The sequence below is a fragment of the Oncorhynchus kisutch genome, linkage group LG27 (genome assembly GCF_002021735.2).
Source record: "Oncorhynchus kisutch isolate 150728-3 linkage group LG27, Okis_V2, whole genome shotgun sequence".
Classification (NCBI taxonomy): domain Eukaryota; kingdom Metazoa; phylum Chordata; class Actinopteri; order Salmoniformes; family Salmonidae; genus Oncorhynchus; species Oncorhynchus kisutch.
This window is the reverse complement of record NC_034200.2, coordinates 28,044,606-28,060,496: the sequence shown is the minus strand read 5'-3', so window position 1 is coordinate 28,060,496 and position 15,891 is coordinate 28,044,606. Positions and strand designations below refer to the sequence as shown.

General features: G+C 41.6%; 1 protein-coding gene across 1 annotated transcript in view; it reads right to left on the bottom strand.

Moving 5' to 3' along the window:
• The window catches only part of LOC109871808 (chloride channel protein 2-like), a 112,101-nt gene extending 96,939 nt beyond the window's left edge, over positions 1-15,162 (bottom strand). The window contains exon 1 of the mRNA XM_031807330.1: positions 14,426-15,162. Coding sequence (XP_031663190.1) covers positions 14,426-14,566 — 141 coding nt within the window. The 5' untranslated portion in view covers positions 14,567-15,162. The remainder of the gene's footprint in view (positions 1-14,425) is intronic.
• Between the last annotated feature and the right edge of the window lie 729 nt (positions 15,163-15,891).

Sequence of the window (15,891 nt, the reverse complement as noted above, 5' to 3'; positions counted from 1 at the left end):
TTTCTGTCGAGAGCAAGAGATGAGTGCAATGGGAGATTTGAATGGGTTGAACCAAGTTTCAAGACATTCATGAATGCTCAGTGGAGTTTTCCTTGACATTTGATTGGTTAAGTTTAAGCAAGTACTTCCAAATTATTTAGTTTAGGGCTAAAGTTGGGGTGGAATATGAACCAACAACCTTGTATAGCATGTATAGTATCCTGCGTTTTCTGCCCTGCACCCCATCCATCATTAACCTTCCACCTAGCGCAAGCTCTGCCCACTGGCTGTTGAGCTTCAACCAATCACATTAGTTCGAACTGCCCTTAGAACAAGACAGAATACGGAAAAAATCAATCTGTTGAAGTCATACCCCATATTCAAAACTGAATTTGTCAACTTTTGAATATACTCAACATTGACCTTTCACTCTGCACCCTACAAAACTGGGCAATCGGTCACTGCATTTGTTACTTATTAATATTACATGTTGTGGTTTTGAACTAGCATACTAAATATAGCTATATTCTGTTTGTTGTGCATTGAGTATTTGCCATTTAGCTCCAGGCCTTTGGGTATCAGTGGCTTTGATATTTTATGAGATGAAAGACTGATTTCCCCTGAGAGAAACAGCCTCTGATTGGCTGAGACAGAATAATTTCACTGCAGTATTGAGGCTGTTGATAGGCTGTTGGCACGGTAATGGAAATGGCTCAAGGCAGAGCAATCTCTTTTAAGCCCCTTTCCAGTGGCACTTAAAATTAGGGCCAAATTAGGGCCAAATTCGAGCTAGCTTGAATGGAATTTTCAAATTCAAGCTGGGTTGAGGGAAACTCGGGCCAGCACTGCCCAGTTTCACAACTGGTGCCAGCTCGATTAGAATTTGGGCTGGTGACTCCCTTACTATGCAACCACCAAGCTGATCACTGCTTGATGCTGACACAATGTTAGCTAGCTCATCTGGGCTTGTTGCTGTTAGCTAGCATATGGACAAGCAGTACTGCAGTTGTCAGACATGACCCGAATTAACACCATAGCGGGATCCTTCATACATTTTTCCACTAACAAATAAACTTTTATGAGAACAGTCAGCCCTCGAACGTTAGCTACCTAACATTAGCTATCAAATCAGAGTTGAAACAAGCTAGCTAGCTAATGTGAGCTAGCAGGAATTTTATCTGGTCAGGTCGTATTGAAAGCTACATAGCTAGCTATCTACATCATATAAAACCTGTCGCCTGGTTTCATTGGTTAGCTAGCTAATAGCCAATGGCATGGCAAGAAAGGTAGGAATTAAGCTAAGTAGCTAGCCTGCTAGCCATGATGCTAACTGTTTAGCTAGCTAGCTAACGTCAGCAAGCTAAATATATGGCTCTGAGTCTGGCAGGAGTATAGGATCATTTTAGTTACAGCATGGTGAGTGTGAAATACATTCTTCAACATCTTGCTAGCTAACATTAGCAAATCCTGTTGCAGTCACATTGGCTACCTAGCAACATGACATCATTGCACATTTCTGGAGGAAGTGGAAACGCAATGTGAGCTAGCCCACCGAGAACAGCCCTATCCTGGGTTGACTTCAAAGTGCAAATGAAAACGACTTTAGAGAGTTGGGCCATTGAGATTTCTGCATTATGATGTATTTACATGGCACTAAAACATTTAATGGCAGAAGTGGCAGTGCCTTATTAACAATACATGGGGAATATTTAAAAAAATGTTATACCATGGGTGGGTCTAATCCTGGATGTTGATTGGTTACAACCGCATTCAAGATTGTGTGTATTTCACAACTACCACTGACTATAACTGTGAAATTCACTAATCAAAATAACGTTTTAGGATTCAGGTTGAGCACGTGAATGGAGAAGAAGCTTGTGGACAAGGATCCTACATATTAGTTAATTATGCCACATTTTTACTTCACATTCCACTTTCTTACATAAACTCAGCAAAAAAAAACAAATGTCCCTTTTTCAGGACCCTGTTTTTCAAAGATAATTCGTAAAATTCCAAATAACTTCACATATCTTCATTGTAAACGGTTTAAACACTGTTTCCCATGCTTGTTCAATGAACCATAAACAATTAATGAACATGCACCTGTGAAACGGTCGTTAAGACACGAACAGCTTACAGACGGTAGGCAATTAAGGTCGCAGTTATGAAAACTTAGGACACTAAAGAGACCTTCCTGCTAACTCTGAAAAACACCAAAAGAAACATGCCCAGGGTCCCTGCTCATCTGCGTGAACGTGCCTTAGGCATGCTGCAAGGAGGCTTGAGGACTGCAGACGTGGCCAGGGCAAGAAATTGCAATGTCCGTAAGTGAGAAGCCTAAGACAGAGCTACAGGGAGACATGGCGGACAGCTGATCATCCTAGCAGTGGCAGACCATGTGTAACAACACCTGCACAGGATCGGTACATCTGAGCATCACACCTGCGGGTCAGGTACAGGATGGCAACAACAACTGCCTGAGTTACACCAGGAATGCACAAACCCTCCATCAGTGCTCAGACTGTCCGCAATAGACTGAGAGAGGCTGGACTGAGGTCTTGTAGGCCTGTTGTAAGGCAGGTCCTCACCAGACATCACCGGCAACAACGTTGCATATGGGCACAAACCCACCGTCGCTGGACCAGACAGGACTGGCAAAAAGTGCTTTTCACTGACGAGTCGCGGTTTTGTCTCACTAGGGGTGATGGTCGGATTAGTGTTTATCGTCAAAGGAATGAGCGTTACACCGAGGCCTGTACTCTGGTGCGGGATCGATTTGGAGGTGGAGGGTCCGTTATGGTCTGTGGCGGTGTGCCACAGAATCATCGGACTGAGCTTGTTGTCATTGCAGGAAATCTCAACGCTGTGCGTTACAGGGAAGACATCCTCCTCCCTCATGTGGTACCCTTCCTGCAGGCTCATCCTGGCATGACAATGCCACCAGCCATACTGCTCATTCTGTGCGTGATTTCCTGCAAGACAGGAATGTCAGTGTTCTGCCATGGCCAGCGAAGAGCCCAGATCTCAATCCCATTGAGCACGTCTGGGACCTATTCAATCGGTGGGTGAGGGCTAACGGCCATTCATCCCAGAAATTTCAAGGAACTTGCAGGTGCCTTGGTGGAAGAGTGGGGTAACACCTCACAGCAAGAACTGGCAAATCTGGTGCAGTCCATGAGGAGGAGATGCACTGCAGTACTCAATACAGCTAGTGGCCAAACCAGATACTTACTGTTACTTTTGATTTTGTCCCCCCCTTTGTTCAGGTACACATTATTCCATTTATGTTAATCTGTGGAACTTGTTCAGTTTATGTCTCAGTTGTTGAATCTTGTTATGTTCATACAAATATTTACACATGTTAAGTTTGCTGAAAATAAAACGCAGTTGACAGTGAGAGGACGTTTATTTTTTTGCTGAGTTTATTAGATTTGATTGATGAGTTCGTAAGTTACCTTTTTGATTCAAATGTCACATGATCTTAGGAGCAGAAGACCTGTAAATAACGTTTCAACCGCTATGGCAAATGTGAATGGTAATGGCACCGACTCCAGTCCAACCGTTACGCAGTCTCACGCGGTCACACTCCCCACAGATCTTCAGAACCTCCATACGGTTCTGATCTCGGAAATTACAGCTACCATTGCCACTCAGCTCAAAACTGCCATCGATGCTGCTCTGGCCCCCTTCTTCGTCGTCCTGAATGGTGTCCAAGCTGCTGCAGATGAACAAGGCTGCCGACTTGATGGCTTTGACCATGACCTGTGTGACTGCAGTGATCGCATAGTAGCCCTTGAGAAAACGGTTGCCTGTCTGAGCTCCGAAAACCAAAAGCTGATTGACAAGACCGGTGACCTGGAACCCCGTTCTCGCCGTTGAAATCTTCGGGTTGTTGGCATACCAGAGAAACTTGAAGGAGGGGACTCAGTTAAGTTCATGTCAGACTTCTTTGTGTAGGTGCTGGGTCCGGCCATCGTTCCATCACTCCCAAAGCTGGACAGAGCCCACCGCATTGTCCCTTCCACAGCGGGCGGAGACGACAACTCTAAGCCTGTGTTTATCGTCCGTTTTCACTACTACTGAGGCAGGGCAGAGACCAGCTACACTTCTGCAGACTGCAGGCTTTTGCAGTTCATCTTTCCTGACCTCAGCTGAAGTGCCTCCAAGAAGAGAGCTAAATTCCTTGATATGAAACGCAAGCTTCATGAGAAGAAAGTTAAATTCTAACTCTGCTTCTCTGCTCGTCTCCACGTTGAACATGCCAGGGGAAGCTACAGTTAAACTCCCACGAGGACTCCCAAGGTTGGTTCGACAGTCACTTCTGAGCCGTATCTTGGATATTTGACCTACTCTGATCTGTTTCACCCTGTCTTTGTGATTGTCTCCACCCCCCTCCAGGTGTCACCCATCTTCCCCATTATCCCCTGTGTACTTATACCTGTGATCTCTGATTGTCTGTTGCCAGTCCGTCTTGTTTGTTCAAGTCAAACAGCATTTCGTGTCTCAGCGCCTGCTTTTTCAAGTCTCTTTTCTCGCCCTCCTGGTTTTGACCCTTGCCTGTCCTGACTCCAAGCCCGCCTGCCTGACCACTCTGCCTGCCCCTGAGCCTGCCTACCAACCTGTACCTTTGCCCCCATCTGGATTACCAACCTCTGCCTGACCCTAAGCCTGTCTGCCGCCCGGTATCGTTGCCCCACCTCTGGTTTACTGACCCCTGCCTGCCTTGACCTGTATTGCCTGCCACTGTTGGAATATTAAACTATTGTTTATTCGACGTGGTCTGCATCTAGGTATTACCTTCATACCTGATAACTATTTTGCCAGGTAGCATGCATAGCCTAGCCTACCCTCCAAGTCGAAGGTATGTTTAGATTTTTATGGCAGGGCCTTTTTCCAACTCTTGGCATTCCTTTTCTACTCTGCATAAACACTACTGAACTCTGATAAAAATTACTAATACTGTTATTTAAGCTACATGTTTGAGAGGTCTTTTTTATTTGGCTAGATGGCTAGCGTAGTAATGCATGGCTACAATTCCAGGCTTTTGCAGAGCTTTCCTTTTATCGTTTTTTCATCTAGATACTTACTGAAGGCCTTGTCACCCCTTTATTATGCCCCATTGATCATGTGTACATGTACAGATACTCAGCCCCTTTTCTATTTTGTAATCGGGTGACATACTGCGGGACACTTATTTGTCCATCCTTAAGACACATTCCACGTGTTGCACTTATTGAAGACTGCCCAAATCAGGACAGTTCCGTTTTACTGTTTGTTTATCTGTTGACCTACTTTACTGTTATGTGAAGGCCTTTTCAATTGTTTTTCATTACTCGTGCTATGGAGCCTCTCCGCATCAGTATAGGAATATTTTCTGTTTATATGCACCGAAGCTTGGCAAAAGTCAACCTGCTGTCTCCATTCGCTGGGAAAGGAGACTTTGGGTTTGGGTGGGGTGTGTTTGGGTGGGGTGGGGTGGGAGGGGAGGGGAGGGGAGGGGAGGGGAGGGGAGGGGAGGGGAGGGGAGGGGAGGGGAGGGGAGGGGAGGGGAGGGGAGGGGAGGGGAGGGGAGGGGAGGGGGAGTGACCTTTTTTGGTCCTTTTTATTATTAAATGTTTTTAATTCATCAGTTCTCTGTTATCTTTGTAAATGCTTGGTCTGTTTTCACACCTTTTTCCTTTCAATATTTTAGATGGCTAACAATGCTAATAATAGTAATATTGGAATAGGTCAGCCTAATCCTATAAAGTTTTTATCTTGGAATACTAAGATAATGAATAAACTTGTCAAGAGGTCTAGGGTCTTCTCCCATTTGAAAATGATAAAAGCTGATTTTTACATTTACGCATTAAAGATCACTCAAGGCTACCAAACACCAGGTTCAGTCAGGTTTTCCAGTCAGACTTTAACTCCAAAGCCAGAGGGGTTGCAATTTTGATTATTAAAATACTAAATTTCTCTACTACTAATGTTATTTCAGACAGTAATGGGAGATATTTAATCATAACTGGCACCATTTGGCACACACCTGTAGTATTGGTCAATGTATATGCTCCCAATTATGATGTTGAATTTTCCAATGGGTTGCTGGGGAAAATCCCTTCTCTGAACACCCATCTTTTGATATTTGGCAGGGATCTGAATTGTGTTATTAACCCGGCGTTAGACCGCTCCAACCCCAGAACTATGTCTCCTTCCTCTATGCCAAAGTCCTTCTTAGATTTTATGGTTCAGAACGGGTGTACAGGTCCTTGGAGATTTCAGAATCCCCATGCAAGAGAGTATTCTTTCTTTTCACATGTACACCATTCTTTTTCTTGTATTGACTATTATTTTATTGATCACAAGTTACTTCCAAACGTCACCTTCTGAATATTTACCCATTGTAATTTCTGACCATGGACCTTTAGCCCTCGACATAGTCCTATCAGGACAAACTCGTACTCCTCTCTGTTGGAGATTTAATTCTCTTCTCCTGTCTGATGCAGACTTCTGTAAAGTTATCTCCACTTCTATTAATCATTTTATTTGTTCAAATCAGACAAGCTCATTCTCTCTTATGGGAATCACTTAAGGCCTATCTTAGAAGATACATTATTTATTATTCTTCTCATTTAAACAAAACTTGGAAAGCTAAACTAGAAGAACTCTCTAAAGCCATCCTTGATTTAGACCAATCTGAATGACATATTTTGTCCACTACAGATGCAGAATAGTTACAATTTCATTCACGTGGTACCTACTAAGAACATGGCTACAGGGAAAGTCGTCTGCTCGCACACCAATTAAAATGCAGTGCTGCTACCGGTCTGATTCCCCAAATGAAAGATTCCTTTCATAGCTTGATTTCTGACTCTACGAGGATCAATGATACCTTCAAATATTTATATTCCTCCCTGTATATGTCTGAATTTCCATCAGATACTGCCAATATGACTACATTTTTGGGTGAACTGGAAACTCCCACAGTTGAGGCTGAAACTGCAGATGACCTTGATTCCCTTATCAGCCTTGAAGAAGTTATTCAGTCTATCAAGTCAATGCAAAACAGCAAGACTCCAGGGCCTGATGGGTTTCCAACTGAGTTCTTTAAGAAATTCCATACCAAGTTAGTCCCTTTACATGTATCTATGTATAATGAGTCACTTAAACGTGGCTCGGTGCCACCTACCCTAACACAGGCTTCAATAGCGCTTCTCCTTAAGGAGGGGAAAGACCCCACTTCCTGTTCTTCATTTAGGCCCCTAAGCCTCCTTAATGTGGATGTAAAGGTGCTGGAGGAGGTGATAGTGAGGCCACTGGAAGTAGTCTTACCAGGACTCATATCAGAGGAACAAACCAGCTTTATAAAGAACAGATACGTATTCGTTTTTTAATATTCGAATGCCTTTTAACATGATTTATTATAAACATTTCTCTAACTCCCCTGAGGTGGTAATCTCCCTAGACGCAGTGAAGGGATTCGACAGAATTAAATGGGAGTACTTATTTACTGTTCTTTAAAATAATGTGGACTTGGGGACAAGTTTACATACACCTTAGCCAAATACATTTAAACTCAGTTTTTTTTTACAATTCCTGACAATTAATCATCGTAAAAATTCCCCGTCTTAGGTCAGTTAGGATCACCACTTAATTTTAAGAATGTGAAATGTCAGAATAATAGTAGAGATAATTATTTATTTAAGCTTTTATTTCTTTCATCACATTCCCAGTGGGTCCGAAGTTTACATACACTCAATTAGCATTGCCTTTAAATTGTTTAACTTGGGTCAAACGTTTCGGGTAGCCTTCCACAATAAGTTGGGTGAATGTTGGCCCATTCCTCCTGACAGAGCTGGTGAAACTGAGTCAGGTTTGTAGGCCTCCTTGCTCGCACGCGCTTTTTCAGTTCTGCCAACAAATGTTCTATAGGATTGAGGTCAGGGCTTTGTGATGGCCACTCCAATACCTTGACTTTGTTGTCCTTAAGCCATTCTGAAACAACTTTGGAAGTATACATGGGGTCATTGTCCATTTGGAAGACCCATTTGTGACCAAGCTTTAACTTCCTGACTGAGATCTTGAGATGTTGCTTCAATATATCCACATAATTTTCCATCCTCATGATGCCATCTAGTTTGTGAAGTGCAACAGTCCCTCCTGCAGCAAAGCAACCCCACCACTTGATGCTGCCACCCCCGTGCTTCACGGTTTGGATGGTGTTCTTTGGCTTGCAAGCATCCCCCCTTTTCCTCCAAACATAACGGTGGTCATCATGGACAAACAGTTCTATTTTTGTTTCATCAGACCAGAGGACATTTCTCCAAAAAGTACGATATTTGTCCCCATGTGCAGTTGCAAACTGTAGTCTGGCTTTTAATGGCGGTTTTGGAGCAGTGGCTTCTTCCTTGCTTAGCGGCCTTTCAGGTTATGTCAATATAGATACGTTTGTACCTGTTTCCTCCAGCATCTTCACAAGGTCCTTTGCTGTTGTTCTGGGATTGATTTGCACTTTTCACACCAAAGTACATTCATCTCTAGGAGACAGAACACGTCTCCTTCCTGAGCGGTATGATGGCTGCGTGGTCCCATGGTGTTTATATTTGCATACTACTGTTTTTACAGATGAGCATGGTACCTTCAGGCATTTGGAAATTGCTCCCAAGGATGAACCAGACTTGTGGAGGTCTAACATTTTCTTTCTGATGTCTTGGCTGATTTCTTTAGATTTTCCCATGATGTCAAGCAAAGAGGCACTGAATTTGAAGGTAGGCCTTGAAATACATCCATAGGTACACCTCCAATTGACTCAAATCAGCCTAACAGAAGCTTCTAAAGTCATGACATAATTTTCTGGAATATTCCAAGTCGTTTAAAGGCACAGTCAACTTAGTGTATGTACATTTCTGACCCACTGGAATTGTGATACAGTGAAATAATCTGTCTGTAAATAATTATTGGTGAATTTACTTGTGTCATGCACAAAGTAGATGTCCTAACCGACTTGCCAAAACTATAGTTTGTTAATATGGCTTGGGGGCAGTATTGAGTAGCTTGGATGAATAAGGTGCCCAGAGTAAACTGCCTGCTACTCAGGCCCAGAAGCTAAGATATGCATATTATTAGTGGATTTGGATAGAAAACACTCTGAAGTTTCTAAAACTGTTTGAATGATGTCTGTGACCAGGAAGTGGGAAATCTGTACTTTTTCAACTCTTTGCCTATCCAAGATACAGTGTAAATTTGGTCAGATTGCATTTCCTAAGGTTTCCACTAGATGTCAACAGTCTTTAGAACCTTGTTTGAGGCTTCTACTATGAAGGAGGAGAGAATGAGAGCTGATTGAGTAAGAGGCCTGCCAGAGTGCCATGAGCTCATTCAGGCGCGCTCCCGTAAGAGGTAGCTGCGTTCCATTGCATTTCTAAAGACAAAGGAGTTCTCCGGTTGAAACATTATTGAAGATTTATGTTACAAACATCCGAAAGATTGATTCTATACATCGTTTGCCATGTTTCTACGAACTGTAATGGAATATTTTGACTTTTCGTCTGGCCTGCGCATCGTGAATTTGGATTTGTGAACTAAATGCGCGAACAAAAAGGAGGTATTTGGACATAAATTATGGACTTTATTGAACAAAACAAACATTTATTGTGGAACTAGGATTCCTGGGAGTGCATTCTGATGAAGATCATCAAAAGTAAGTGAATATTTATATGGCTATTTCTGACTTCTGTTGACTCCACAACATGGCGGATATCTGTATCGCTTGTTTTTGTGTCTGAGCGCCGTACTCAGATTATTGCATGGTGAGCTTTTTTGGTAAAGCTTTTTCAAAATCTGACACAGCGGTTGCATTAAGGAGAAGTTTATCTAAAGTTCCATGCATAACACTTTTATTTTCATCAACATTTATGATGAGTATTTCTGTAAATTGATGTGGCTCTCTGCAAAATCACCAGATGTTTTGGAAGCAAAACATTACAGAATCGTAATGCGCCAATGTAAACTGCGATTTTTGGATATAAATATGAACTTTATCGAACAAAACATACATGAAGTCCTATGAGTGTCATCTGATGAAGATCATCAAAGGTTAGTGATTAATTTTATCTCTATTTCTGCTTTTTGTGACTCCTCTCTTTGGCTGGAAAAATGGCTGTGTTTTTCTGTGACTAGGTACTGACCTAACATAATCGTTTGGTGTGCTTTCTTTGTAAAGCCTTTTTGAAATCGGACAATGTGGTGGGATTAACAACAAGTTTATCTTTAAAATGGTGTAAAATACTTGTATGTTTGAGGAACTGTAATTATGAGATTTATGTTGTTTGAATTTGGCGCCCTGCACTTTCACTGGCTGTTGTCATATCGATCCCGTTAGCGGGATCTAAGCCATTAGAAGTTTTAAGTCCTTCCAAGACTTTACTAGTCAAAAGTTTGGACACACCTACTCATTCAAGGGTTTATTTTTACTATTTTCTACATTGTATAATAAAATAGAAGACCTCAAAACTATGAAATAACATATATGGAATCATGTAGTAACCAAAAAAGTGTTAAACAAAATATATTTTATATTTGAGATTCTTCAAAGTAGCCACCCTTTGCCTTGTTTTTTTTTCTAGTTTTCCCAACCTAGCATCTAAATACTCTTTGCCTCCATCTCACTTTTTCTGTTACCTTCAAATTAGGCATTGTGTCTCCTTTTAATTTGCTGGCTTCCCTGCTCCACCCCCTTGCCAACCCTGGGATGGTTTATTGACTCTGACCTTGACAGAAAGCAGTAATTTCTCAGCTCTGTCTGTGTATTATGTCATTAGACAAACACTCCACCAACAAAACTAAATCTGCTTGGGAATGGTAAATGGGTGTTGAATTGACACAGGAGTGGTGGAATGAGGTGATTGATAGAGTATGTTCGACTACATCTTGTGCTCATCTTGGTCTCATACAATTTAAGGTTTTAAATAGAGTGCATTTTTCCAAATCCAGATTGTCTGAAATAAATGTAAATGATGATTGTGATACATGTCATGTCTCACCATGTGACCTTTAGTCATGGGATATGGTAAAATCTTTGTAATTACATTGATGTACATTTTGTATATCTTGAATAATAATACATTTTTTTTAAATAACCATTGTCGTCTCGAGCCATGCCAATATATCCTCCAAACCATGGCTTCTCGGGCATTATCACTTAACTATGTAACTGAATGTGTAGAATTAGAACAATATTAAAAGTTGGCCCAACTCTCTGAATACATGGCTCTGGCTCATGGTAATGGAACAAAAGAACCCCAGGCCAACAGAATCACCGGCCTGCACGCATACGAATAAGTCTATATATGAATGGACGTAGCCATCAATCATGTGACACCATTCATTCTTATGTGAAGATTCCATAGCACATTGAAGCCAAATGACCTTCGGTTAAACTGGCGTATCATAGAAAGGTTAGCTGACAAAGTCACGAAAAAACTATGTGCACGCTTGAATGGGGCAGAAGTCTGTTTTGTTATGATTCTGAATGGCTAGAGAGCTAGTAACTACGACAAGATGCTGCTATGTGGGGAATCTTAGGTGGCTCGTTTCAGCTAGTTTCATCTTGTTCTTGATATCATGTCTTGTTTTGACTGTTGTCACACTAGCTAGCTAACCAACAACTGTAACAATGTATTTGAGAGTCAACAAGTGCTCATTATGTAAATGTATTTGTTTTCAATAAACTTTAGAGGCGAAATATAGTTTTACATGACAATCTAAGCCAACCCTGTGTGTTTTGCACTACAGTTGCTAAACAACCACCCCATCTATGGAGACATCTATGGAATAATTTTGCACTCCCAATTTTTCCGTTTTTGATTTGTTAAAAAAGTTTGAAATATCCAATAAATGTCGTTCCACTTCATGATTGTGTCCCACTTGTTGTTGATTCTTCACAAAAAAATACAGTTTTATATCTTTATGTTTGAAGCCTGAAATGTGGCAAAAGGTCGCAAAGTTCAAGGGGGCCGAATACTTTCGCAAGGCACTGTATTCCATGGGCTCCCCAACCCTGTTCCTGCAACTACCCAGTGCTTAATTTGGGAAACCAAGTGATATCTGTTTGGGGACATAGATAGTAACAGGTTTTCGCAACCAAACATATTTCGCTAAACTGTTGACAGCCCGTCTGCACGCTCAAGAAAGGAATAAAGGAGAGAGAGGAGGAGATGGAAACGTATGGTGTTGAGATGAACTATTCTGTATAGCTAAAGGTAATGTGTCACCCAGTTAATTATGAAAAATCCCTATTATTAGACTACTCAAAATCAAATACAAATTCACTATAATCTTCTAACCGAAAGAGTCACCTTATAGGTCTACTGTCATTAAAGTATAGCCTACTTGTTTGATGGATTGGATGCGCATTGGTGTCTAGCTGTTGTCTAGTGATATTGTTGACCATCATCAGCTGATTCAGGAAAGAAAAATATTGATTGAAAATAATCAAGTGAAATAAACGGTCTACTACTTCTGGCCAGAGATGGCACGGCGAACACCAGTACTCACACACACCTGGAAAACAAAGCAATGATCTCTCTAAACAGCTGACTGACAAAAGCAAACAATGACAAATCAACTGATAAATCGAATGCATTGCAATAAAGGCATTTTTTTTAATCAAGGACGCATGGCAAACAAATGGTGGAAATTGGGAAGAAAGGAACATCTATGCTTAAAGGAGCTCAGCTGAGACCGAAATTCAGCAATACTGAGTAGACAGCTCTGCCACATACAGATAAATGGTTTAAACCATGATGGAGAGGTGGGGGTGTTTGTTTTATTTGGAAGCCTTTATTTTCATATTTAACACCGCAAAACATATTTAACACTACATTTCAAACAAATAGGCGAATGGTTCAATTAGCATTATTTAGAGACCCACCAAAATGTGGACTTTTGTTGCATTTATGAGAGCTGAGCGCCAGCTGGCTGTATCGTGATTCGCACCTTGCTTATAATTTCTTCTGTGTGCAATTTAAAAAATTATCGGTTGAAGGACATACATCGGGTGAATTATAAGCAATTATTGGTAACATGATTGTCTTTCAAACTTTTTTTTATTTGCATGAAAATGTACCAAATTTTCCCATTAATTTTAATCGGGGATCCTGCTAACAATGCCAGCAGTACCACGGACGGCCTTGAACTTCAGTGGCTTCCATGAGAGGGGGCAGTCGTTTTCCGCTGACACACACACAGATACACACACAAATATGCATGCATTGCACACATGATCCAAGCCATTATCATTCAGACACTGGCCCAAGGAGTTGAGTTATTACATGTATTTATTTTCTCTCTCCAATTGATTTATTGTAGGTGTGTTTCTCCTTTGAGTGTCCTGCAGATACTACTGTGGCTATGTAGTTAAATAGATGTAATGTTGTCCCTAATAGGTGGAACTAGGTGTTCCGCAGCCTCAATCACCAACACACTGACCCAGTTCAACCTTCAGTCTCAACAGGTACAATTTGGAATAAATACACACCTGTGGAGTTTGTTTTGGCAACCCATTGTGTGTGTGTGTGTGTGTGTGTGTGTGTGTGTGTGTGTGTGTGTGTGTGTGTGTGTGTGTGTGTGTGTGTGTGTGTGTGTGTGTGTGTGTGTGTGTGTGTGTGTGTGTGTGTGTGTGTGTGTGTGTGTGTGTCTTTTTCTGTAGTTCCTACAAGGGAACTACAAAATGTCATTCAGATTTCCAAGTGGGTCAAACATTTAAAGAAACATAAATAAAATCTCCAGATTGGATCATACTTTCTCAATGACGTCATTCACATTTTTCTCAGCGACTGCATCTGTTAATGAGCGTCAATGAGTGGGTTCAATTTCAAAATATGACATACAGGTCTTAGAAGACGAATAGCATTTTCATTTCCTATCAAATGTTACAGGAAATATATAAAGGGAAGTCACCGGAGCGAATAAAATAGCCGTTCTCGTGTGCGTTTTAAGGACCTTGAGCCCTTACAACGACTTGATGCGCAAAGTAGAATAGGATGCATAACCACCTGTACATCTTCTCCTCACAAGTTTTTGTGTGTAAATAAAAGATGCCAAGAGAGACGTATACTATAGGTCAATGTCACTACAATGACAATTATTTCATCTTTGGGATAGAAACATTTAGCAGCTTATCCAGAAAATACAATATGATGCCGATATATATATATATATATATATATATATATATATATATATATATATATATATCGTATAGAAATAACCAAATGATTTGCCCTTGAGCATGAACACATGACTGAAGTTAAATGTATATTCGATTGATACATGATGAAAACAAAATTATTTGACCCATTGTTCTCGTCTTCAACGGGGAAAGACAGGATACCAGCGTCAGTAATAGGCATGATGGACTCGAGGTAGAAACAGGTTGCCAAGGGCTCATTCATAGCTTACTCACATTTCCCTCCTCTGGCAGTTCGGATCCTCCGGTGTGCTTCTCCTCTTCGAGGCTACGGTCCCTAACTGTCAGCTGCGCCCCTCCATCTTTCGTGTAACAGAGTGAATCAAAATGAGGACTATTTCCGCGCGTTCTGCGCATAAACTCCAACTTCAAAGCTTGAGTTTTCCCCCTTGATCAGTTGTCATTTAATCCATAAGCAGAGGCACTCTCCTATCTCATTCACTCTTCTCCGCGGGTAAACGTGATAACCGGTGGCCTGTTGCTGGTGCTTTGACTGGTTGGCGCGAATAGCTGTGTGCACCCACGCTGCACACGCAGCACACCAAACTTCTGCGTTTATCCGCGTCGATGCGCATGCCTTTAGACAGCAGCTGCATCTGAAGCCTATGAGCCACAACAGAGCTATCCGGTCGAATGTGTTTGACTGTGACTGTTATTTTTGGCATAAATTAGTATTCTATAAATAAAGCTGTAATGAGCTAGTCTCTTTCCCGCAGGGCTCGAGTTGGGTACCATGTGTCCATGATGCAATGCGGTTCCGTCTGTGTCAAGCGTTTCCCATTACCTCCTTACCTCCCCGTGAAGAAAGTCCAGACGCGTTTGTCATTACGGGGAGCTGGTGGTGCGTTCTTCTTAATTCGCCCGCGCCATTCGAATTGTCTGCAAATAGATAGAAAGGCATGGAGGGAATATCATTGTCTGTCTGTCTGTCTGTCTGTCTGTGGCCATCTGTGTGTCTGTCTGCAACCTGCAACCGCGTAGACTCAACACTCAACTTCACACACAGCCTCACTTACAGCCTGCCTGCCTACACACAAACAGCTTTCCCCTGCAATCTCACAATCATTAAGCCTAATTAACCCTAAAAAAAACTTTAAATGTTTCTGCATAGGTTATCTAAGCTAAGCAGTGGCGATTTTAGCATGTAAATCTTGGTTGCGCAAAAAAAAAATATATATTTTTAGATGCATGTCAGCAAAGCCACTACACAACACAACACTAAACAATACATTAATTGCACCAGCAGCGATTTTAGCATGTACATCTTGGTGGGGCAGTCTCAAAGATGCATGCCAGCAAAGACACAACACTAAACAATACATTAATTGCACTATAACAGCGATAAGCGGTGCCCACAAACTGCTAGGGCCTACATAAAGCTGTCCCAACAGCAGAGCATTTCTTTCCAGCACAATGGAGTGAATCCTTACCACTGCTACACCTGGCTATTGATTAAGACATTAATGAGCGAGCGACGACGGACGTATTCAATATAACTATGTGTTCAGCACTTTTGAAATGTACAGTGACGGAATGCTGAACATGGGCTGCTCTTACAGTATTTCCCCTGTACACCAAGTCAGAACCATAGGAAAAATAAAAGGGACATTTAAGCAGACAATGAAACCTCTTACAATATTAGATCAGGACATTTCTCAAAAACAGGTTATAGGCTACATGTG